The sequence below is a fragment of the Polypterus senegalus genome, chromosome 14 (assembly GCF_016835505.1).
Source record: "Polypterus senegalus isolate Bchr_013 chromosome 14, ASM1683550v1, whole genome shotgun sequence".
In the NCBI taxonomy this organism is placed as follows: domain Eukaryota; kingdom Metazoa; phylum Chordata; class Cladistia; order Polypteriformes; family Polypteridae; genus Polypterus; species Polypterus senegalus.
In genome coordinates this window covers 10075107-10099951 of record NC_053167.1, presented here as the reverse complement: position 1 = coordinate 10099951, position 24845 = coordinate 10075107, and the positions used below count along the sequence as shown (strand labels likewise).

General features: G+C 39.9%; 1 protein-coding gene across 1 annotated transcript in view; it reads right to left on the bottom strand.

The window, feature by feature from the left end:
- Positions 1 to 1363: 1363 nt before the first annotated feature.
- The window catches only part of ahcy (adenosylhomocysteinase), a 28003-nt gene continuing 4521 nt past the window's right edge, over positions 1364 to 24845 (bottom strand). The window contains exons 3-10 of the mRNA XM_039735211.1: positions 22301 to 22376; positions 18535 to 18687; positions 17542 to 17654; positions 16058 to 16265; positions 15533 to 15620; positions 8305 to 8422; positions 7943 to 8137; positions 1364 to 1949 (exon numbers count right to left, since the gene is read on the bottom strand). Coding sequence (XP_039591145.1) covers positions 1818 to 1949; positions 7943 to 8137; positions 8305 to 8422; positions 15533 to 15620; positions 16058 to 16265; positions 17542 to 17654; positions 18535 to 18687; positions 22301 to 22376 — 1083 coding nt within the window. The 3' untranslated portion in view covers positions 1364 to 1817. The remainder of the gene's footprint in view (positions 1950 to 7942; positions 8138 to 8304; positions 8423 to 15532; positions 15621 to 16057; positions 16266 to 17541; positions 17655 to 18534; positions 18688 to 22300; positions 22377 to 24845) is intronic.

Sequence of the window (24845 nt, the reverse complement as noted above, 5' to 3'; positions counted from 1 at the left end):
CATCCAGACTACTGCCTTATTACATCCACTTACAACTTGTTTTGCACCCTGGTTAAAAGGACACTGCGGCCGTAGATCTTATATTCCTTTCCTACTTTTTAAATAAAAAGAATCATAGCCTTCAACAAATCCAAAACGTTTACCTTTTCAGCAATCGTTAACATCTTCCGTTTGCGCTTGGGCACGGCCCCTGAAGCAGTAGCAGATCGTTTTGGAGCCTTAATGAAGGGCTTGACTATGCACAAAGATAAACACAAAAGAGCACAACTCTTTACACAGCGAAACACGTTGATGCTGAATGAGCGAGACGAGACTTCCTGGTTAACACTGCATTCAGCAAGCAGGAACTTAACTGCGTGCTCTGATTGGTTAGCTTCTCAGTCATCCGCCAATAGCGTCTCTTGTATGAAATCAACTGGGCAAACCAACTGAGGAAGCATGTACAGGAAGTAAAAAGACACATTGTCCGCAGAACCCGCGAAGCAGCGAAAAATCCGCGTTATATATTTAGTTATGCTTTCATATAAAATCCGCGATAGTGAAACCACGAAAGTCAAAGCACGATATAGCGAGGGATTACTGTAATATGAAAATACAGCAAAAACAGCTTGAAAACATGAGATGTGATATTCATAAATATAAAATAACTAATGACAGCTTTTTCTGTAAAATTTTGATCATGTTATATTGCAACATATATTTTATAATAATTGTTACAATTCATATTATTTTAATGGTAAAAACAATTTCCATGTAGAAAAACCCAAGCCAGTTGTAAAATCAAATTAATGGGTTCTTCACCATCCCTTCTATGTTTATATAAAGGTCTCTGTAAAACATAAAAAATTTGTTTATTTTTTTCTATCATTTTTAACAGTGAATTTCTGTTTTTTCATTTTATAAATTGTTTAACTTACCTAAATTCTCAAATTGCTCCCCAAAAAAAATCAAATTGCCCCTCAGTGGGGTGTGCGCCCCACGTTGGGAGTCACCGCTTTACCCCAAATAGAAAATGATCAAGCTAGTTTTACAGAGAATATTTGTAGCTCAAATAAAGACGGTGCATCTAGAGAAACAGCAAGGCCTTTCCGAATGGAGTTTGTGGGTTCTCCCAGTGACAGGACTGCTTTGCTGTAGCTTTAAAATTATCTTCCACATTCCAAAAGAGAGTTACCTACTAGGTTGATTGAGGACTTGGAACGGGGCCCGGTGTCAGCACCGATCGTTGTACGTGTTTTACATTTTGGTCTTCTGAAAGGTTCAGAAAATTCCTGGTAGCTATGACTGACAAAGTGACCCCTTAATGATAATCTCCAATTGGGAAAAAAAAAAAAAAACCACAATCAGCACAGAGCACACCAACTCCATTTGTAACAGTTGTTTATTTAGAGCTGAAGTTACCACATATAGCAACAGTTTACCTCAGTTTCTCTGCATCCAGCAAAGCTTAGATCAACTAAGAGGTCGGGGCTGGACTGAGGGCACACAGTACATGGATACACAGAAAGTGAACACTCATTTCTGGATTCTGGTGTCTTTGACATGGTCACCTACTGGACAAAGTGTACAATCAGCAGAGAAAACAAATGGCTAATGAATGACAAAAGCAGACAAAGATTGTATCTGGCCACTCAAAACACTCTGAGCCAGGCTGCACTGCCCATACGTTATAAGACCTTGAAGGCAGACAGGCGTTTCCTGGCACTGTGATCTGAATGATGTCATCCGCAAGTGTCTGAAAATCCAGAAATGAATTGCACAATCTTTGGAGTTTCATCCCTTCGCTGGGGCCATGAATGAGGTCGGCATCAACCAGTTTAGTATCTGTAGTGGTCTGGTTTGAAGGGGCCTTCTTTGGGCAGCCCCAGGTATTCTGCTTGCTTATCTGAAAGTTTGGTCAGTTTGACTCCCAGTTTGTCAAGGTGGGCAGCAGCAACAGCTTCATCAAGCTGAAAAGCAGAGATATAAAACATTAGGATGTTTACACGTCATCAGGCTAGGAAGAGTCTGGAGATGAGGCAGGTGAGCATCGGTAGAGGCCCCCTGCTACGAGGATGGAACATCATACCATTTCATTATCAGAAAACACCACCCACCTATGTTAGTGATTCCCTACACACACACACACACACACACACACACACGTGTTTTGTCAAGTTCAATGGATGAGTAAGACCCGAGTCAGATCACACTTTAGTTTAGTTTAAATATTTGGCTCAGGATTGAAGCTTGGTGTGCTTTTTTTCTTAGGCATTTTGCACATAATGAGACTTGAGAGTTCACCGGAGGTCTGCACACTACATACCTACATTTAGGGATAATGTGAAGACAATGATGCTACTGGCCTCCATGTGAATTAGATTTTCTCCCTGTATTTTTTTTTTTTTTTACTATTATATTTGGAGATAAAATCCCATGGGTAGGTGACTTAAGCTAGGCGTTATTTAGCTACCTCTACTTAATTTAGCCCTCTGCTTTGGACTAACAGATTAGTCTTTTGTTCTTGACACTTGCCTTACGATTATAGCAAACAAAGTAATTTATTGGGGCAAGTATGGATTAATTTAATGTTTGGAATACACCTTAAGTGAACTTTAAGGTTTGAAAGCAAAGTAAAATTCCAAAATGAATGCTACATTACAACAATTATTTATTTTTATACTGTATTGAGGATTTGTTCTGTGTATTGTACTGTATTGTATTGACCCCCTTCTTTTGACATCCACTGCACGCCCAACCTACCTGGAAAGGGGTCTCTCTTTGAATTGCCTTTCTAAAGGTTTCTTCCATTTTTTTTTTCCCCCTACAAGGGTTTTTAGGAGAGTTTTTCCTTGTCTTCTCAGAGAGTCAAGGCTGGGGGGCTGTCAAGAGGCAGGGCCTGTTAAAGCCCATTGCGGCACTTCTTGTGTGATTTTGGGCTATACAAAAATAAATTGTATTGTAACAGTGCTGGATTATTTGAATGTCCCCTTGGGATTAATAAAGCATCCATCTAATCAATCCACTGATCATTTAAAGCAGGGGTGGGCCGCGGTGGCTGCAGGTTTTCATTCCAACCTCACTGCTTAATCAGAAACCAATGAGTGCCAATTTCAAACCTTATTTAATTGTATGGCTTGTTAGTCTGCGATGTTAGGTTCTAATATCTTAGATTTTTTTTTTCCCCTTCCAAGGATATTACGTCAACGATTTGAAGCCTAAAATGAATGATTTTCAGTCTGTCACATTTTCTAGTTAAGTGTTTTATTAAGTGAAACAGTGCATGATGAACACACATAGGTGTAAATGGAAACAAGTTAGACAGAGAACGGCTGGCTCCTTTGTTATTTGCATCGTATTGCTATTAAGGAGCCATTAAAAACAGTGACTGCAGCGGTTTAAGATTGAAATAAGCAATTAAGGGTGGAAATCCTTAACAAGCGAGACCACGAAAATGAAGCATCAAAATGTCACTTGAGCAATAACTGACCTTTCATTAAGAAGCTGGGCTTAACACTAGAATTACCAGAGCCTACGAAAAAACTCGTAATTCCGTCCCACCTTAAACTGCTTCTTAAATCCCTTCACACCTCTCCGCCAGCATCCTTTGTTCTCTAAATGTGCTGATAAAGAGAAGCTCGGAGCAGCCGGCTATTCCATCCCCCCACCAATTTAGAACGTGCACGAACTTCTCTCAGCTCATGCCTTGATTTGAGTATCTGGGAGTGAAGTGGAGTTTTAGAGTGAAATAATAGATCGTTATTTGGAACACACGCATTTCATGTCTGTTCAGTTTCTACAGTAATCTGTGTCAACACATTGTTAAAACAGAAACTTTTTTATATTCTAGTAGTAGATGACAAAATGTAGGCATAAACTATATAATGTATGAAGCCTGAAGTCCAAATAGCAAAGAAACATTTTCACAAGAATAACACAATTGCACTTTTATTCAATCATATAACTGCAGAAACAAAAAGCCGCCTTAATATGCGACATTGACACCAGTTTACTATAACTGACTCCGTGGTTCAATAGATCAGCCCCGCTTGGGAATCAAGGGTCACGGGTTCGATCCTGCCCTCCGTTTTGAGAAGTAAACTGCTCTTAGTCTTACTGTTTTAGAATAAAACATACATTTGATTTCAGTCTGTAACAGCCGGTGCAATTTATGATCTTTGTAAAGGTTAGCTTTTTTTTTATTCACTTTTCACTCTCTCAGTCGTTCAGAATCAATCCATACAACCCCATCTGACACGGCTGTTTTCACTAAAGACGCGCTATAGCTCTGCAGTGTACCACGATGCGTACTAACGCCCCCCCGGTTCTGACACACAAGCGCTGGCGAAGCTGCCTTCTTCGTATCTCACCGCACTTGCTTTTCTTTTTATTCAGTTTTATTGAGTGTTCCTGCCAGTCCCGCATGTTGCTGTATGCTTTTTCTTTTGCACCCAGGACATGCAGAGGAAAGAATGGTAAAGACCAGTAACCGGCGCTATATGCAATCATCAGACACTCCCCATCTGCCCGTGTCGTTCAAACACAGGAACATATATTGGTGTAAAAGTATAACAAAAGTGCACTTTTATTCAAGTGCACTTTTTCCATCGCCTTTTCCTGTAAGAAGCAGTGTACACACTTCTCTCTATGCTGTGGTTTCTATTACACACCTGAAAGAAAGACAATATATGTGAAAATATAATCGCACTAATGCAATATTATTTGAAAGCGAACAGCGTCAGATCGGTGTGAATTTATGCAGGAACTGGAAATTCTCTGATGCGGGACCTTCCCCCAGGGAAGAAAGTACAGTGTCAGGTGCTCATTCAGTGTAATAGAAACCATAGCACAGAGAGGTGTGTACACGGCAACAAGTACACGTGTCGTAAATGTAGGAAGGACGGTCCTTGGGTGTGTGGGAACTGTTAATATTTGAATGTGATGATTTTATATAGCACGGAATGAAAATCTGCACTTCTTAGCATTGCACCATGCAAGATGTCGATCAATCGCCTACTGTATCTTGCTTTCTTTTTCTTCGGTTATACAGGTAGTTTTGAATAAAAGTGCACTTGTTTTGTTTGCGAAATGAAGTGTCTGCGTGCACTTTTCGTGGCATTACACGTATTTTTGAGCATGCCCGTTTGAGCAGTATAAAAGTATTGAAAAGTATAACAAAACAACGGGCAGATGGGGAGTGTCTGATGATTGCATATAGCGCCGAACTTACTGCTCTTTACTATTCTCTCCTCTGCGTGCCCTGGAGTACAAAAGAAACAGAATACAGACGCTATAGCTCTGTGCTGTACCACGATGCATACTAACGCCCCCACCGGTTCTGACACACAGGCGCTGGCGAAGCTGCCTTCTTCGTATCTCACCGTCACTTGATTTTCTTTTTATTCAGTTTTATTGAGTGTTCCTGCCAGTCCCGCATGTTGCTGTATGCTGGATATGTTCATATGTATTGTCTCTTTCTTTCAGGTGTGTAATAGAAACCACAGCATAGAGAGAAGTGTGTACATTGCTTCTTACAGGAAAAGGCGATGGAAAAAGTGCACTTGAATAAAAGTGCACTTTTGTTATACTTTTACACCAATATATGTTCCTGTGTTTGAACGACACGGGCAGATGGGGAGTGTCTGATGATTGCATATAGCGCCGAAGTTACTGGTCTTTACCATTCTTTCCTCTGCATGTCCTGGGTGCAAAAGAAAAAGCATACAGCAACATGCGGGGACTGGCAGGAACACTCAATAAAACTGAATAAAAAGAAAAGCAAGTGACGGTGAGATACGAAGAAGGCAGCTTCGCCAGCGTTTGTGTGTCAGAACCGGGGGTAGCGTTAGTATGCATCGTGGTACACTGCAGAGCTATAGCGCGTCTTTAGTGAAAACAGCCGTGTCAGATGGGGTTGTATGGATTGATTCTGAACGCGACTGAGAGAGTGAAAAGTGAATAAAAAAAAAAAGCTAACCTTTACAAAGATCATAAATTGCACCGGCTGTTACAGACTGAAATCAAATGTATGTTTTTATTCTAAAACAGTAAGACTAAGAGCAGTTTACTTCTCAAAACGGAGGGCGCAGGATCGAACCCGTGACTCCTTGATTCCCAAGCGGGGGGTGAATCTATTGAACCACGGAGTCAGTTATAGTAAACTGGTGTCAATGTCGCATGTTAAGGCGGCTTTTGTTTCTGCAGTTATATGTTTGAATAAAAGTGCAATTGTGTTATTCTTGTGAAAATGTTTCTTTGCTATTTGGACTTCAGGCTTCATACATTATATAGTTTATGCCTACATTTTGTCATCTACTACTAGAATATAAAAAAAGTTTCTGTTTTAACAATGTGTTGACACAGATTACTGTAGAAACGGAACAGACATGAAATGCGTGTGTTCCAAACAACGATCTATTATTTCACTCTAAAACTCCACTTCACTCCCAGATACTCAATCAAGGCATGAGCTGAGAGAAGTTCGTGCACGTTCTAAATTGGTGGGGGGATGGAATAGCCGGCTTCTCTTTATCAGCACATTTAGAAGACAAAGGGCGCTGGCGGTGAGGTGTGAAGGGATTTAAGAAGCAGTTTAAGGTGGGACGGAATTACGAGTTTTTTCGTAGGCTCTGGTAATTCTAGTGTTAAACAAAAACCTGCAGCCACCGAGGGCCTCTAGGACCAAAATTGCCCACCCAAGATTTAAACCAAAAAACAATGCTGAATCAAAATGTTAAAATATGAAATATCCAACTTGAAAGACGTTGTGTGGATGATACTTTCAGGATTAAACAGTTCCTGGATATAAAAAATAGCAGTAAAATATACAAAACATCCAACCACCTCAACAACAGATGGCGCATCACAAACATTAAAAATGCTTTTACAAATCCCATACCAATAGAGTCACATGCATTGCATGGTTGATTACTTAGATTTCAACCTGACTTAGATAGGCAGCACAGCTACTTAATGCATACGTATCCAAAAGCCAATATTAAGGCAAAATAATCTGTTGTCAGAATCATAATAACTATTCATGGTGGCTCTAAAATCCGTACTGACCCCTACTCTCTCTTCTGTTTCTTTTTCCGGTTTCTTTGTGGTGGCGGCCTGCGCCACCTCCACCTACTCAAAGCACCATGATGCTCCAACATTGATGGACTGAAAGCCAGAGGTCTACGTGGCCATCATCATCATCAAGTCCTTCCTAAATACAAAGAGGACTGTTTCATTTATGTTAGGTAGATTGCCCAGAGGGGACTGGGCGGTCTCGTGGTCTGGAATCCCTGCAGATTTTATTTTTTTTCTCCAGCCGTCTGGAGTTTGTTTTTTCTGTTCCCTTTGGCCATCGGACCTTACTCTTATTCTAAGATAATGAATGTTGACTTATTTTATTTTCTGTGTCTTTTATTCTTCTATTCTTCATTATTTAAAGCACTTTGAGCTACATTTTTTTTGTATGAAAATGTGCTATATAAATAAATGTTGTTGGGTTTGGAGGGGTGATGATGCAATGTCAGCTGCTGTGCTTTTTAAGGATTCATTTCTTTTTAACTAAAAATAAATGCCAAAGGTGAACTTACACCTATCCTTATTTTCAGTGACCATGGGTCTTTTTAATCAAGAAAATGATCCCCGACCCTGCCAATTAAGTCTCCATTCCTAGACAAATCCTGTTAACTTCACTACAGAACCAGACTGTTCATTGTAATCAGTCTTCAGATCGTCTTAAAACAGATGCTGTGTACATAAATCTGCCTGCATGCCAAGGTGGAATACAAGCATTTGCCAGTATGAAAGAATCATTATTGTATGGATTCCTTAAAATATCATCAGCATTGAAACGCATTTTCATATGTCACGATTTACATTTTGTTTTTTAAAAGCAGTCTTAACTTTTAAAATCTGAATGGGGGAAAAAAGCTCAGGGTTGAATTGATAAGTATAAAAGGCATCTTACCTTCTTTGGCAAGAAATAGACTCCCAGAGGGTACTTGTCTGGATTGGTCCACAGTTCAATTTGTGCCAGAACCTGATTGGTAAAAGAGTTGCTCATCACAAAGCTCGGGTGACCCATAGCACATCCCAGGTTCACAAGACGACCTTCAGCTAGCAAGATGATGTGGTGGCCATTCTTGAGTTTATATCGATCCACCTGAGTGCCAGAAAGACAAATTACATATTGTGATGAGGTGACATACAAGAGTAGACAAAACCCACTATGACTAACTAGTGATGGGCATAAAAATAGCGAGATGGTCCTTTTCAGCCTCTAACTCCAGGGTCTGTTATAGAGAGTAAGGCAAGAAGATCCTTTCTCACCTGAGGCTTGACATTCACTTTCTCAATGGCATTTTGATTCAACCATTTCACATCCAGTTCAATATCGAAGTGGCCAATGTTGCAGACAATTGAGTCATCCTTCATTTGCTCAAAGTGCCTGTAGCAAAAAATGAACATATTTGTGAAGTTCAAAAAAGGCAGTGAATGCTTGCACATTTTACAATTAATTAATTAACAGGCAGATTAATCGGCCTGTTGCTCTGACGTCACATCTGATGAAGACCATGGAGCGGCTGCTGCTTCACTACCCGAGGCCACAGGTCCGCCACGCCCTCGACCCTCTGCAGTTCGCATACCAGGAGAAGGTGGGAGCGGAGGATGCCATCATCTATATGCTACACCTATCCCTCTCCCACCTGGACAGAGGCAGTGGTGCTGTAAGAATTATGTTTTTGGACTTCTCTAGCGCCTTCAACACCATCCAACCTCTGCTCCTTAGGGATAAGCTGACTGAGATGGGAGTAGATTCACACCTTGTGGCATGGATTGTGGACTATCTTACAGACAGACCTCAATATGTGCGTCTTGGGAACTGCAGGTCTGACATTGTGTGCAGCAATACAGGGCACCGAGGACTGTACTTTCTCCGGTCCTGTTCAATCTATATACATCAGACTTCCAATATGACTCGGAGTCCTGCCACGTACAAAAGTTCGCTAATGACACTGCTATTGTGGGCTGCATCAGGAGTGGGCAGGAGGAGGAGTACAGAAAGTTAATCAAAGACTTTGTTAAATGGTGTGACTCAAACCACTTACACCTTAACACCAGCAAGACCAAGGAGCTGGTGGTGGATTTTAGGAGGCCCAGGCCCCTCATGGACCCTGTGATCATCAGAGGTGACTGTGTGCAGAGGGTGCAGACCTTTAAATATCTGGGAGTGCAGCTGGATGACAAATTGGACTGGACTGCCAATACTGATGCTCTATGTAAGAAAGGTCAAAGCAGACTATACTTTCTGAGAAGGTTGGCATCCTTCAACATTTGCAGTAAGATGCTGCAGATGTTCTACCAGACGGTTGTGGCGAGTGCCCTCTTCTACGCGGTGGTGTGCTGGGGTGGCAGCATAAAGATGAATGACGCCTCACGCCTGGACAAACTTGTTAAGAAGGCAGGCTCTATTGTAGGATTAAAGTTGGACAGTTTAACATCTGTGGCAGAGCGACGGGCACTAAGCAAACTCCTGTCAATCATGAATAATCCACTGCATCCACTTAACAGGATCATCTCCAGGCAGAGGAGTAGCTTCAGTGACAGACTTTTGTCACTGTCCTGCTCCACTGACAGACTGAGGAGATCATTCCTCCCCCACACTATGCGACTCCAATTCCACCCGGGGGAGTAAATGCGAACATTAATTTTATTTTAATTTTTTTTCATTTTTATTACTATTTAATTTAATATTGTTTCTTTGTATCAGTATACTGCTGCTGGATTATGTGAATTTCCCCTTGGGATTAATAAAGTATCTATCTATCTATCTATCTATCTATCTAATCTGGCCAGACACAGAAATGCTTTTCAAAATCTACACACTTTCTTCTGCATTGACTGTGAAAATGCAGTTTGACCACCTGGACAGGAAAGACCCCTTGTGGGGTGGGGGGTATAAAAGGATACTTATATCCCCTCTAAATTTAATGTGTTCTTTTTTCCCACCAATACAAATCATTTTTCTAATGGGCGTGGTAATCATCACTCAAAAAATCCAAAGGCTGGTCTACTACATTGCATGTTAATACATTTTACAGCAAAAACCATTTTAAAACATCAGATTTACAATGAGTTGATTTTTAATTTCCAGGGTTAAGTAAGTATGAATAACTGAATAAGTCATTTTATACAAGACTTAACTTATAAAAAGGTACAGTATCCACTTTCAAATTAATTTTGATGATATCACTTTGTATTCCACCCAAGGAAAATAAGACCGGACGCTTTACAGATAACACAACTAGATACTTTCAGTGCAGAGGAATTAGATAAATCTCTGGCACTATCACAATTACTAGATGCTATAGACTCACTTCAGTGAGGGAAAGCAGCAGGCTCTGATGGTTACCCTGCCGAATTTTATAAGAAACTAGCAAAATACCCGCGCTTCGCAGCGGTGAAGTAGTGTGTTAAAGTTATGAAAAAGAAAAGGAAACATTTTAATAATAACGGAACATGATTGTCAATGTAATTGTTTTGTCACTGTTGTGAGTGTTGCTGTCAGCAAGGATTTGATTATCATTATTTCTTTCAATCAGGTTCGTATTTGGAGGATGTGTTGTGTTCAAGTTATATTCCGTGTTTGTCAACCGTGGTAAAGATAACAGGTTTCATTCATCGAAGTGTTCACTACCCAAAATCGCTACTCGTGAATCTAAGATGTTGAACAGGCATTCCCGGTATTAAGTTGTGGATTTGCCTACGAATATTTAGCGGCAGCGTGTCTATGAACTTAATTTAAACTTAAGCTTTACACCTTGCTTACCTATTGATGTGTCTACAAAGGCTTGTTCAGATTCAGAGGGTTGTTCCTTTCTTACTGCATCAATAAACAGCTCGTTCCTCTTTATGTGAGACATCACACACTGCATGCATGGGTTTACCTTTCCCAGTCTTGCAAACTTTAGCGAAGTGGTTCAATTTACCACATTTTTTACACTGTCTTCCTTTAGCTGGACATTGACTTTTTCCACTGTGTGCTTTGTTTCCGCAGGAGCTGCACTTATGAATACGCTTGTATGCGTCACTCGCTTCATATTCTTTTGCTGCCTTCTCAATTGTGTGATGCATTTTTTCTTCAGCGCTCTTCGGAGCTCTTGATTTTTGTCTGCGTACTGCGTTCACAGTCAGTTCACGTGAGCCGCTCGGAGTACATGCATCAAAGGTTCTCAGCTGTGCTTGTGCTATCTCGTGCGATCTTGAGATGTCCATGGCTAGATTTAATGTTAGCTCAGACCTGGCACAAAAATTTCTCTCACACTTTTGCCGAGTTTGTGCCAAACATTATTCTATCCCTGACCATCTCATCTTCGGTTGCATAAGCACAGTCCTTCACCAGCAATTTTAACTCCGTTACAAAGTGATCAGAAGTCTCGTGTATACCCTGCGTCTTCTCATTAAACTTGTATGTCGCGAGGCAGCCAACTACGTGGGAGGCATGGTGATGCGGGACGCAACTCCGCCTCACACGGCGACTGAGCTGCAGGCTATGGCCGTATACACGTACGTAAGTAGGTTCCAGTTATGACCATTACGTGTAGAATTTCAAAATGAAACCTGCCTAACTTTTGTAAGTAAGCTGTATGGAATGAGCCTGCCAAATTTCAGCCTTCTACCTACACGGGAAGTTGGAGAATTAGTGATGAGTCAGTGAGTGGGCTTTTCCTTTTATTAGTATAGATTTGCTCCAAAAGATGCACTAGGACTTATTTTCAGGGGATCTCTTATATTTATTCATCTACAACAATATACATTTATCCATATACAGCCATGTCATCTTCTTCTGGAATATCATCATGACTCTCCACATTCAAACCCTGAATTCCATGCTACCCCTGCTGCTTTTAGGATCCTCCAGGATCGATGTGCATGGTTCGATTTTTCATGAATGGTTCGAAGTGGTGAAACAAAATGCCAACATACAAATGTATTCATGTTGCTTTGATATTCAAGCATCAAATATCCCCAAAAGTAATGACACGATACATTTTAAAAGTCTCGCATACCATCTTCTGTGCCATCTTTTTTTTTTTTTTGCACCTTCACAATACCATCAGAATGTACAGCGGCGTATTTGAGAAAAAAAATAAGGACATAATGAAAATGTCTATTTTGTGTTTAAAGTGGAAATATCGTAAACGTCATCTTAAAACCGACCCAGTTGTTAAATCGCTATGCGCTTCTGGGGCTTCCTCCTGACCTGACAGCAGTGGCAAGCAGCATTGCCACACAGGACACATTAAATTTATAATATTCCAGCTCTCTGCACATTTAGAATTCTTACATTTATACCTGATCTCACTTTCACGATGAAATGCATTAAAATATGTATGCTACATTTAAAGGTAAATCGTTAACTTTGTTTAAATAATGAATACTGTTAAAATGTTACACATATGGGGTAGCACAATGGCAGAGCGGTAGCACTGCTGTCTTGCAGGGAGTCACGTCCCTTGTGATCCCCACCTGAAGATTGCATGTTTTCCTGGTGGGTTTCCAGAGTGTGCTCAGTTTTCCATCCAAAGACATGAAGGTTTGGAGATTTAGGGAAGCTACAATGACGCTAGTGTGTGTGTGTGTGTGTGTGTGTGCGCGCGCGTGTGCTTGTGTTCACCTTGCGATGAGCTGATGCCCTGTCCAGGGATTTTGTTTCTGTCTTGTGCCTATGCTGCTGGAATGGGTGCATCCGGAATTGATGGATGTAATCATTAAACATCCTTTTCAGAGATATTGTGGTAAGTTGCCCTCGGAATTTAATTGATGTGGCACATGCATTCCATCGCGTTAAGTATAAACCTGGCTTTAGGCGCCTTACTTTTCAGCTGACAATCTTGACTAGGGCTTATTTTCAGAGAAACACGGTATATATACACAGATTCATATACAGTACGTATATACTGTACACATATACATATATGTGTCACTGCTAATCAATTTTTTAAAAGCAATAAATTAACATTTTGCAGGTACCAGAGCCTTTCCAAGCAATTTCAGAAGAAAACAGGGAAGCACTGGATGGGACACCAAAGATAAAACTGTACTATTTTTTGAATTGTTTAAGGTAACTGAATTGTGATACTTCCTTTTCCCTTCACTTATTCCTATTTTGAATTAGCCTGCCACTTTCCTTAGTTTGTGTTATTTTGCACAGGTTAACTTGCTCTGAAAGTCAACTGTATGTGAAACAACTAAGTGCTTAAATGATTAAAATGGTCATCGTTGCTTTCTTTATATGGGAATTTGCATTAACCTCCTTAGCGTCACATTTTCTCTCAAAAAAACAAAAAAGTGTTGGATTGTTTGGCTTGAAAAATTACATTTTTATTAAATCTCATCTTTCTACTGTAAAATATGCCAAACACGAAAAGTATAAAGACAGAAGTGTAAAAAGTGTAATAATGATATAAATAACTAGGGGGGCAAACCGCCCAGTTGCGGCCAGTAAAATCTGCAAATGTACAAAAGAAAAATATGTAAAAAAAAAAAAAAAATCATGAAATGAGAATAAAATATTTACTCTTTCCGACTGGAGTATTCCCGTTAAACTGAGGTCCACTATGCTTGATGAGTATTTATAAGAGACTAAATAAACGATCCATTCACTTTAACTGTCATTTTTATAGATTAAAAAAAAAAACTTTAAAAAAAAATGACTCATTTAAATAACAGGAAAAGTCGCATGAAAACTAAAGGGGTATGCAATGGGTCATCGTAACTCAACCTTCAGCGAACTAAATCATCTAACTACAAACACTGGTGTTATGAATAGATACATTTTTTTAATAGTTTGTTTCTGTGAAAGAAAGTTTACTCAATCAAAAATAAAAACAACTTTCTTGATATTTTAGTTTATAATTTAAAAATGGAATAAGAATCTGAAAATCTAACAAAATCACATTAAAGTTCAATAAATTCTGAAAAACTTTTAAAATAAGCTCGATTTAAAGTGTGACAAAAAAGTCACATAAAATCGTTGCACTTTAAAGCATAGATAGAAATAAAAATCATATGAAATGAATAATAATGGTGCTTGTACCATATATACTGGCAAAATATCTGTCTTTTGTGTTGTAAATCATTAATTGGGAAAATTGCTTAGGGGTCATTTAAGCTTAACGGTTCGTCTCAACAACAATCTTTTTTTTTGATCACATCATTATCAAGAAATAACTTCAAGGAAGGGATCTTGGCTGTCAATGTTCATTTTTATTTTTGGCTGCCCCACAAAATCAAGTGGTGCTGGTTTATTTGAAGCAGAGGCGACATAAACCCAAATGTTTATGGTGTCAAAGTCTGTTTCAATTTCGCTGCCTAAAGAGAGATCCACTTTGTCATCACTGCTGATAAGAGGCTCCTCAACACCACTGCTTGTATCACTGTCACGAGTGTGCAACACCTGGGATGCTGAAAAATGTTTCTTCCGAGAGATGCCATTATGAGGGCAGGAGAAGACGTGTCTACACCATCGCCTGGGCCCGACACTTATAGAAGACACATGTATACCATTGCCGAGTGACACGGTTAGCATTTTTACTGCCCGAGTAATCCTCGGATCTAACACTTATGTGAGATGAGTCTATACAGTTGCCCGAGTGACACTCAGAACTAAGGATTACAGAACCGTTTTCACAGCCCAAATAACATTCGGTTCTAACGCTACGGAGGCACCTTCTATAATTATGCAGAGTTTAAGAGATGGCCGGCAGCCCAGTTTAGCAGGGACACCGAAAAAATGGAAGGGTGGGGTAAGGCAGCCTCTTTACGGCATTTCTTCCCCCAGAACACTAGATGGCAGCTTCCCTGGAGTGCAGCGGTGGCCCGGATTCCCACAGAGCATCATGGAACATGGAGTTCTATATCTCAGCCCTGTTGGGTGCTGCCAGGGAGTGCTGTGGAAGAACCATGGGGCATAAGGTTTCCGACTGACCCAGACGTGCTGGCAAATCACGTGGCCGGAACAGCAGAAGCACTTCCGCATTGGACAATATAAAAGGACCAGACTGACGTCACAGAGAGGAGCCAGAATCGGGTGGATGGAGGAAAAAGCTTGCAGGGAGGAGCGGAGGAGAAACAGAGAGAAAGAATAACCGTGTGTTGTACCGATTATTTAATTGTGTCAGTGGTGGTGGAGAGCCTTGTGAAGAGTTTGACAAAAGAGTTCTTGGTGCTTTTAACTTGTGTCCTCAGTGTTGGTGCGTTGGGTTTGAGGAGCGACAGTGCCCCCTAGTGTCCATCAAAGTTTCACTAATGAATACAACAACAAACAGTATAAAAAGAAAAGTTACAAAGAACCAAAGGCTATGTTTCAAATCACCAGCTTGGGTGGGAGTAAATTGCAGAGCAAGTTGGCATTTTCAAAGTAAAAAGTCAAAGTCTAATGTGAAATGGACGTTTATCACAGGAAATCAGACATTAGTCACCCACATAAAGTAAGGTCACTTCAAATGATTGTCCAAGACTACGGCCCACCTCCGCATTTCCAAACACCACTCACCTTCCACAAATGATGTCCTTGCAGCCTGTCGTCGTTACAAAGATATTCCCTTCTTTGCAGGCTTCATCCATAGTTGTGACTTCATAACCTGATCACAAATAATTTACAAGTTAGGGAATGGACCAAAGATTATAAACTACAAGTTTTTCAGGCTTCCTGCTGTAATGGAAATGTAAGTTCAGAAAAATAATGGATTCATGAATAGTTTTCCCCACTAAACTTATGACACCTGACTTAGCAGTTTATTTGGAGAGAAAGGTACATTTTCATTGACAAATTAAAATTCTACTGCACTGCAGATTAAATCCTCAAACTTAGTAAAAATATAATGATGGCTAACATGTTACCGTATTTGCTATTCAAATTCCTGTCTTTACGGAAGACAATTCCATCCACCAGACTCTTACTGTTCTTTCATAGCAGTCACCTGGTACATCTAGCACATCCACAACACCACCACTTTGTTTTCATTGTAATACGATCCTTCTGCTTTAATTACCTCGGGTTCATATGCCCAGTACTCACCCTCCATAGCAGCCTGCAGCGCATTTATGGGATCGATTTCTGTGACAATGACGCGGGCACCAAAGGCACGGAGTGCCTGGACACAACCTTTTCCAACATCACCATAACCAGCGACAACAGCGACTTTTCCAGCAATCATGACATCAGTGGCTCGCTTGATACCATCAATCAGAGATTCACGGCAGCCATAAAGATTGTCAAATTTACTCTAGGATAGAAGGGGGGTAGAAATTAGCTCAGGATATTATTTCGCAAAAATAACTGCACTGTATCTTAACTGGTTTGTTATTCAATAAAGGATTTCAAACCATTAATGGCTTCTATGCCCAACAAACAAGAAACAAATGGAAAAGCCTGGTATATTTGGCAAACAAAGGGATAGCAAAAACTTAAACAAATGTGGATCAACCAGGTTTGTGTTATGCCAAAAGAACAGCTAACTATGCTGGTCATATATAGGGTGGTCCAGATCTAATTATGCAATTTTCATTACACTATAACTTAAGTTTACTACATAGAAAATCACCTGAAAAATCCCAGACCATCGAGAAGTGTGTGAACTGACGACATGAAGAATCGTCTTCGCGCCGAACTGGAATCGTCCCCACATAAATCAAAGTCATCCAGATGATCAATTAGATCTGGACCACCCTGTATTTAACTGCTTCCTACATGGACAGAACAAGTATCGTATATACTCGCGTTTCAGTTCTCCTGCAGAAAAGTCAGGACTTGATTTTAATGTAAAAATTTCTGGTATTTTATGTCGGTCGTATAAGTCGAATGCAAAAAACTAACGCTATTGGTTCAAGAGATTATGATGATGTTAATGCCCACCTGAGAGAGTCACCATGGAGCACACAGCCTTTTTTTCCTATGTGTGTGCGCCAATGCACTGTATCAGCATGTGCTCCTAACCTCTCTCTCTCTATTGTGACTACGTGACCACACAGCAATACCCAAACTCTTCCGAAGCGACGTTTGCACCGATTTGTGTTTTTTGTATCTCACACCCTCATACGCCTTTATCGTAAGAGCATCCCTTATCTACGATGGAGCGTTCGATCAGAAGAAAATAAGAAGCTGGTTTCAAATTAAACATCATTGAAGTAGCAAAAGAAATTGGCAACTGTGCTGCTGCAACAAAATTCAATGCGTCTGAGAAACTGAAGCGTGATTGGAGGAGGCAAGAAGATGTAAAAAAAAAAAAAATTTAATTAAATGTCACATTTTTGAACGGGTGTATAAGTCGGGGGTCTGATTTTATGATCGAATTTTCGGGTTTCAAGATCAGCCTTATACGCGAGTATCTACGATACGTTGAAATCATGACAGCCCCTCACTTCCACTCTTTCCTTAAAAGAGTTTTTGAGAGCCATGACAAGAATCACTAAAGGCTTTTAGTAATCACAACTGTTAAGAGCACTGCATGTGATAAACCTCATGCCTTCCAAAAATCCAAATTGCTCGGAGCTTAAAATTACCTTTGTCACTGAATCATTGACATTGATGGCTGGAATTTTCAGCTCTCCACTTTTAAGCATTTTGTATAGATTATGGACTCCTGTGGTGGTCTCTTCAGAGATTCCTCTGATGCCTGCAATAAAAAAAGGAAAACATGACAAACTCGGTCACCACCAATAACCACCTTACACTTCTCTGGCAATGACTGCCAAGCAAGTACCTCTTGCTATACAAGTTTCAATGAATATTCAAATGTGCCGGACTCTGATCTAGCTTCTTTCACATATACCAGAGTTATTCAACTCGACTTGGCAGTCCGCAGTGGCTGCTGGTTTTGGCTATAACCAATTTTTTTAATTGCAGCACATTTATTGACTACTGCTTAATTTTTAGTTAACTTCATTTGTTACAATTTAGAACCCTTAATTGTCTATTTCAGTTTTAATCAGCTGCATTAAGATTTTAAATTGTTGCCTGTTTTCTTCACCAGCCATCAGTTAATAAAGAAGTGCAAATGACAAACCAGCAGCTCTGCAGCTAATGTGCTTCTGTGTAAATATGTGTTTGTGCATTATGAAGTATTTGTGTTAATGCAATGTTCTGAAATAAATAAGAGAGAAGGGAAGGACCAATCGGTACAAATCTGTTTCTGACTACTAAACATGTTGATATCATTCTCAAAAACTGAAAAACAATCTACAATGATAAAGATTGGTTTTGGAAGAATTAAAGCACTAAAAAGACATAATTAAATACCAAGTTTCATTATCTGCTAAGCCTGGCTTCTAATTATAAAACAGAGTGAAATGAAAACCTGAACACAAGGCGGACCCCTCTAGGACTGGCGTGGAGTACCCCATATACACAGTAAAGTTAGGCACCTAAGACAGTAACTACAGCCTATTTCAAAAATAACAGAATAACACTCTTGTTTGTGAAACTAATATGAAATTTTAATAGCTAAGATTAAATCTGACATTACTTAAAGAATGCATCAGATCACCCTACTATACCTGCAAGCAGCTTGGGGTATTTCTTGTGAACAAGGTTGGTTAGGTCGCCGCCATCATCCAGGATCATGTTCAGCGGCTGTCCATCACGGAAGTAAATGGTCTGTTCAATGCACCAGATGTACTCCTCATCGGTCTCCCCTTTCCAGGCATAAACTGTGACAAAGACAGAAGGCCACTTGTTAGTAATGGCAGGCATAAGGCCATAGCTCACCCACTGAAAGCCTTGGAACCAAGATTCTAATTCACCTTTTTAATCCCACACATTAATAAAGGAAGGCATTTTATGTCAAACTACAAACATTCTAAAAGTAAACAGACGTGCATGTTATAAGGGGAAAGACACACAAGAGATTCAAAAGTCAAACCGCTTACAGAATGTTTTTAATAACTGATGACTGACTGATGCCATGAAACCTTTGGTACATCTTAATGTGTATATTTCAGCTTTTATTATGAAAGGCTTCTGAAAAATTAAAGAAGTTGTCCAACAAGTAAAAGTGAGTAATGAAACAAATTCTCATAAAAAGGTTTAATGTTTGATTTTTTTTTTTTTTACAGCATTCTAATTGACTACAATAGAAGATTCAGCATTTCTTCTTCTTAACCTGCTAAGCCCAGTCTGGATGATACACAGTCACACCTCACAGCACACTTATATTTCAATCTTACCAAAGAGAAAAAAAAACAACTGATCTGACAACAGGTAAGGTACAGAAATATATATCTCTCTATTATAAAAGAAAATCTTGAGACGAGATGAAACTATTGCCAAGAGATTTGTTCAAAGTCGCGACCTCCTCTCAACCATTTTAAACACGCCCATGGACCTCTCACCTCTCATTCGTGTGAATGCTTTTGTCAGACACAGTTCCTGCACACTTAGAAATTTCCATGTTTTCCTCACTTTAAGTTCCCAATAAAAGAAGACTTATGTCCAAATCTTATTGAAGAATTTCACCCCGAAGGGTTATCAACAGAAGAAATGAGTACACGGGCAATCGAAACAAAGTCAAACGAATTAACCTGAAAATTGACGATTGGTTACACTGCAAATTGGTTAAATCAATAGACTATGCTGTCGAACAATTCTGACATGTAAAATTTTAACAGGCGAAAGGAAAGGTAATGTAGCACATCTTCCGCAGATAACATTAACACCAAAGGAGATCTTAAAATGCCATTCGTATTAAAACGTTTACACTTTCCCATTAGAATAGCTTTTGTTATGACAATTAACAAATCACAGGGGCAAACATTCGAAAAATTCAGATTATTAGAGAGAAAAACGATATTCACACACGGGTAGTTATACTTTGTGTTGTCACGATGCAAGTCCCAACATGGAATCAAAATTCATTGTGATACTGACGAAAGGTTAATTGATAAAATTGTTTTTACTGACGTTTTACAGTAATAGTGTAAGTTTAAAATGTATGTGTGTTAATCCATCCATCCATTATCCAACCCGCTGAATCCGAACACAGGGTCAAGGGGGTCTGCTGGAGCCAATCCCAGCCAACACAGGGCACAAGGCAGGAACTAATCCTGGGCAGGGTGCCAACCCACCACAGGACACACACAAACACACCGAGCACACACTAGGGCCAATTTAGAGTCGCCAATCCACCTAACCTGCATGTCTTTGGACTGTGGGAGGAAACCGGAGTACCCGGAGGAAACCCACGCAGACACGGGGAGAACATGCAAACTCCACGCAGGGAGGACCAGGGAAGCGAACCTGGGTCTCCTAACTGCGAGGCAGCAGCGCTACCACTGTGCCACCGTGCTGCCCTTATGTGTGTTAATTTCAAAGTCAAACAGAATGAAAACGTATAACGCAATGAATACCTCTAACACAACAACATGAAGCAATTTTCTTTCAACTTATTATGTTTTACTATGGTTAATTACTCACTGTAATGTAAAATAGTTCTATTAGTTATATGTAACAATTCCCATGAAAATAATCGGTTTAAATTGTGCGCCCGCTTCCCCATATGCGAGCGGCAGATCCGCGAAGTGGCTAATGTGTAGCACCCGCCCAGGGGTTGGCGAGTGAAGCAAGCATCGGGCAGAGCCCCCTAGTTTATATTAACTTTGTGAAAACAAAAGCAATGCCACTAAGATCATCTCATTAGTTAGACAAAGTCAGAAGTGTGTATTTTAGTGTACATGGAAAATAACCCAACAGTAAGCAGACTTTGATTTGTGAGTCTACTCGATCCTTTCAGCCACATGATATAAACCTGACAGGACTTTACCTGCATATTACTGCTTACCATATGTGAAAATAACAGGCTAGCGTTAGCTCAAGGCACAACTAAGCTTTTAATGATAAGTGCCATAATACAGCTCATTTCTGTAATTTCAGCCCTTTCCATGTTGATCACAGTTAATTATAAAATTAATGTAAGATGTCCACCTTTAACATACACGTCTCCACCATACTTTAGAGAACTTAACTACCTACACTTCTTTCATACTCTGTGGTCTCAAAATTAAGACCTCCTTAAAATTCCACAAGTAAAAGATGGCAAAGCTTTCAGCTGTAGACTACCGATGGTACAGAAGCCCCAGTGGTCTCAGCATTTAAATCAAGCCTGAATACTCATTTTTGTTAGCACGGACGACATTACATATTGCCCTCTTACTCTGGTATTTATTAAACTTAATTATGAATTGCTTTCACCAGCCATTACCAAGTCTTTACCATTTTCTTTCTCCGTGTCTTTCTGTCTTGGATTGGACAAATGATGAACCTCTTTTCAGACATCTTAAGTTTAGATAAACTCGAGGAATAATCCATTTCATAAGGTTGCTGACAGAGGACAGAAGAATCTAGATTTAAACCCCCCGTTATCTACAGTATTATTTGTATGAATATTTCTTTGCATATATCACAGTGTTTATTTAGATTTTGTAATATTATGGTTTATGCTGCACATCTTGTTGCCACACTAAACTTGTAATTACAGGACCAGGTGGAATATAAAAAAAGGAGCCTACAAATTGCTTTGTGACACTCCCATCTGCTGTATTAATTGCTGCATTGACTTGTGAGGATTTCATTCTATAAAATCCACAATGCCAGCAACAGCCACTGGGGAACGGACCAAAGGGTTTCTTGGTTTTGGTACGCTGCTCGTATGCTAGAAGCAGCACTTGCAATAGGATATCACTCCATGGGTCCTGTCTGAATTTATACTGTAACTCCACAACTGAACTTTGCAGTTCCAATGAAAATGGCATGTACTCTCTGAAACACCTACACAGACAAAAGAACTAACAAAATGTGCTCAGGGGCTTCACCTGCTAGCTTCAACGGACTTCTTCTGTTGCTGTTAAAACCAGGGTGGGGTGCCTTGACGTGTATGCGGCTATTTTTCTGTGTGCTACTATACTCTCTATAATGCAGTAAGTCCTTAAGTGGTAGTACACTTAATATGGTGAATTAACTGAATGCATTCTACCTATTAACCCTATCATTTGGGCTTCTGATGTGACACATCAAGAAAAGCTCCTACTTACTTATTTGCAGGTCTTTTTGAATTGTGGGTTAAAAGACAGAACTCCTTCCAGACTCTGCTAGACTCTTTATAAACATAACAGGTTTGAAAACTAAAATATGTGGGCCGAGACACTTGCAATTTGTAGGCTTCTTCTATGTCTGTGATGGACTTTTCATTAATGTACGAGTTATTGCGTAGCTTTACAATTGCTTCTTGTTAAGTCATCTTTCTGAAACGGTGGTGTACAATCCACTCACCAGAAATACCAGTTTTGGCAATCGCAGCAGCAGCATGATCTTGAGTGGAAAAAATATTGCAGCTTGACCACTGGACCTGTTGGGAGGATAAAACAGAGTATGAGTCAGAGCTGGAGCAGTCCTCCGTTGTACCAGTAAAACAACTCCATTTTAATACAAAGAAATAATGCAAACTAGACTCAGTACTGCCAGAACCTCCCAAAGGAAGGAGAAAAGTACAAAAATCTTTGTTTGAAATCAATGTTGGCAGCATTTAAAGTCACCTATAAAGCTCTCCAGCTGAATATTCTCTGAACGACACTTACATGAATCAGGTCAATTGCAGTGTTCTACAGAATCAAAACCTCTTCGTTATTGTCAAGTTTCTCAAATAACTGAACACTCGGAGGTTACAAAGTTAATTCGTTGCACTCCATCTCCCAGAGATCTGATTATCGCGTCATTGCTTCAGGCTGGAGATTCACCAGTTTTGCAGCTTCCACTTTTGCTTGTTACCTTGTAGCCACCTGTCCTTTGTGAGGAACAGTATCCTTCACCATCAATTATGAAAGTGGAGTAAAGTTAGGTGATACTGTACAAAAAATATCACTGGATAAAACCCCAGTCCCTCACGAGATACACGTACATTTGTGAATTTCCCTTTGGGATTAATAAAGTATCTATCTATTTACACCGCGTTCCAATTTATTATGCAAATTGTATTTAAGTGTCATGAAGATTAAATATTTTGTTTTTCAATTAAACTCATGGATGGTATTGTGTCTCAGGGCTCTTTTGATCACTGAAATCAATCTAGGACACCTGTGATAATTAGTTTGCCAGGTGAGCCCAATTAAAGGAAAAACTACTAAAGGAGGATGTTCCACATTATTAAGCAGACCACCATTTTCAAGCAATATGGGAAAGATAAAAAATCTTTCTGCTGTCGAAAAGCGGGAAATAGTTGAATGCCTTGGACAAGGTATGAAAACCTCAGATATTTCATGGAAACTTAAGTGTGATCATCGTACTGTTAAGAGATTTGTGGCGGACTCGGAGCACACACGGGTTCGTGCAGATAAAGGCAAAATGAGGAAGGTTTCTGCCAGACAAATACATCGGATTACGAGAGCAGCTGCTAAAATGCCATTACAAAACAGCAAACAGGTATTTGAAGCTGCTGGTGATTCTGGAGTCCCGTGAACATCAAGGAGCAGGATCCTCTGGAGGATTGCAGTTATGCATAAATCTTCTATTCGGCCACTCCTAACCAATGCTCACAAGCAGAAACGGCTACAGTGGGCCCAGAACTACATGAAGACTAATTTTCAAACAGTCTCATTTACAGATGAGTGCCGTGCAACCCTGGATGGTCCAGATAGATGGAGTGGTGGATGGCCACCACATCCCAACAAGGCTGCGACGTCAGCAAGGAGGTGGCCGGGTCATGTTTTGGGCCGGAATCATGGGGAGAGAGCTGGTCGGCCCCTTTATGGTCCATGAAGGTGTGAAAATGACCTCTGAAAAGTATGCAGAGTTTCTGACTGACCACTTTCTTCCATGGTACAAAAAGAAGAACCGTGCTTTCCGTAACAAAATCATCTTCATGCATGACAATGCACCATCTCATGCTGCAAGGAACACCTCTGCTTCATTGGCTGCTATTGGCATAAAAGGAGAGAAACTCATGGTGTGGCCCCCATCCTCCCCTGACCTCAATCCTATTGAGAAACCTTTGGAGCATCCTGAAGCAAAAGATCTACGAGGGTGGGAGGCAGTTTCCATCCAAACAGCAGCTCTGGGAGGCTATTCCGACATCCTGCAAAGAAATTCAAGCAGAAACTCTCCAAAAACTCACAAATTCAATGGATGCAAGAATTGTGAAGCTGCTATCAAATAAGGGGTCCTATGTTAATATGTAACTTGACCTGTTGAGATGTTTTTGATTGAAACAGCGTTTGATTTCAGTAAATATGACCTCCTAATGCTGCAAATTCAACAAATGACCATTTTCAGTTCTTTGCAACCTATAAAGCGTTTTGAAACTCTGTTGCGTGTAATAATTTGGAACAGTGCATTTTAAGTTTTTGTTATTTTTGAAAAACATATCGTTATCATTCGGAGGTTTCTTCAGTAATATTTGAATTATAGTCTAATGGTTGATGACTCAAAAATGATGCTGACTACCACTTGCATCGACTATTTAGGAAAATCAGAGAAAAATATTTGCATAATCATTTGGAACACGGTGTACATGAAATGCCTTTACAAGCACACGTAAAACTGGTTAAGGTGGAAACCGAGCTTTTTAAAAAGAAGAAAAAAAAATTTAGATTCACGAGTCCTCTTCTGGAGCTCTCCTTTAGCAAAACACTCTGATATCATAAAAATAGATATATATCATTCTTATGTTTTAGAAATACATTTAGTCCTTCAAATGTGGTGAAGTAAATAATATTCCACCCCTTTGCTCATCCTTGCCCTGAGCCCCCCTGATGATTAGCATGATGGGCACCGATTGCTGCATCACCCAATCACACTGTTTCAACACGTTTATAACAAATAG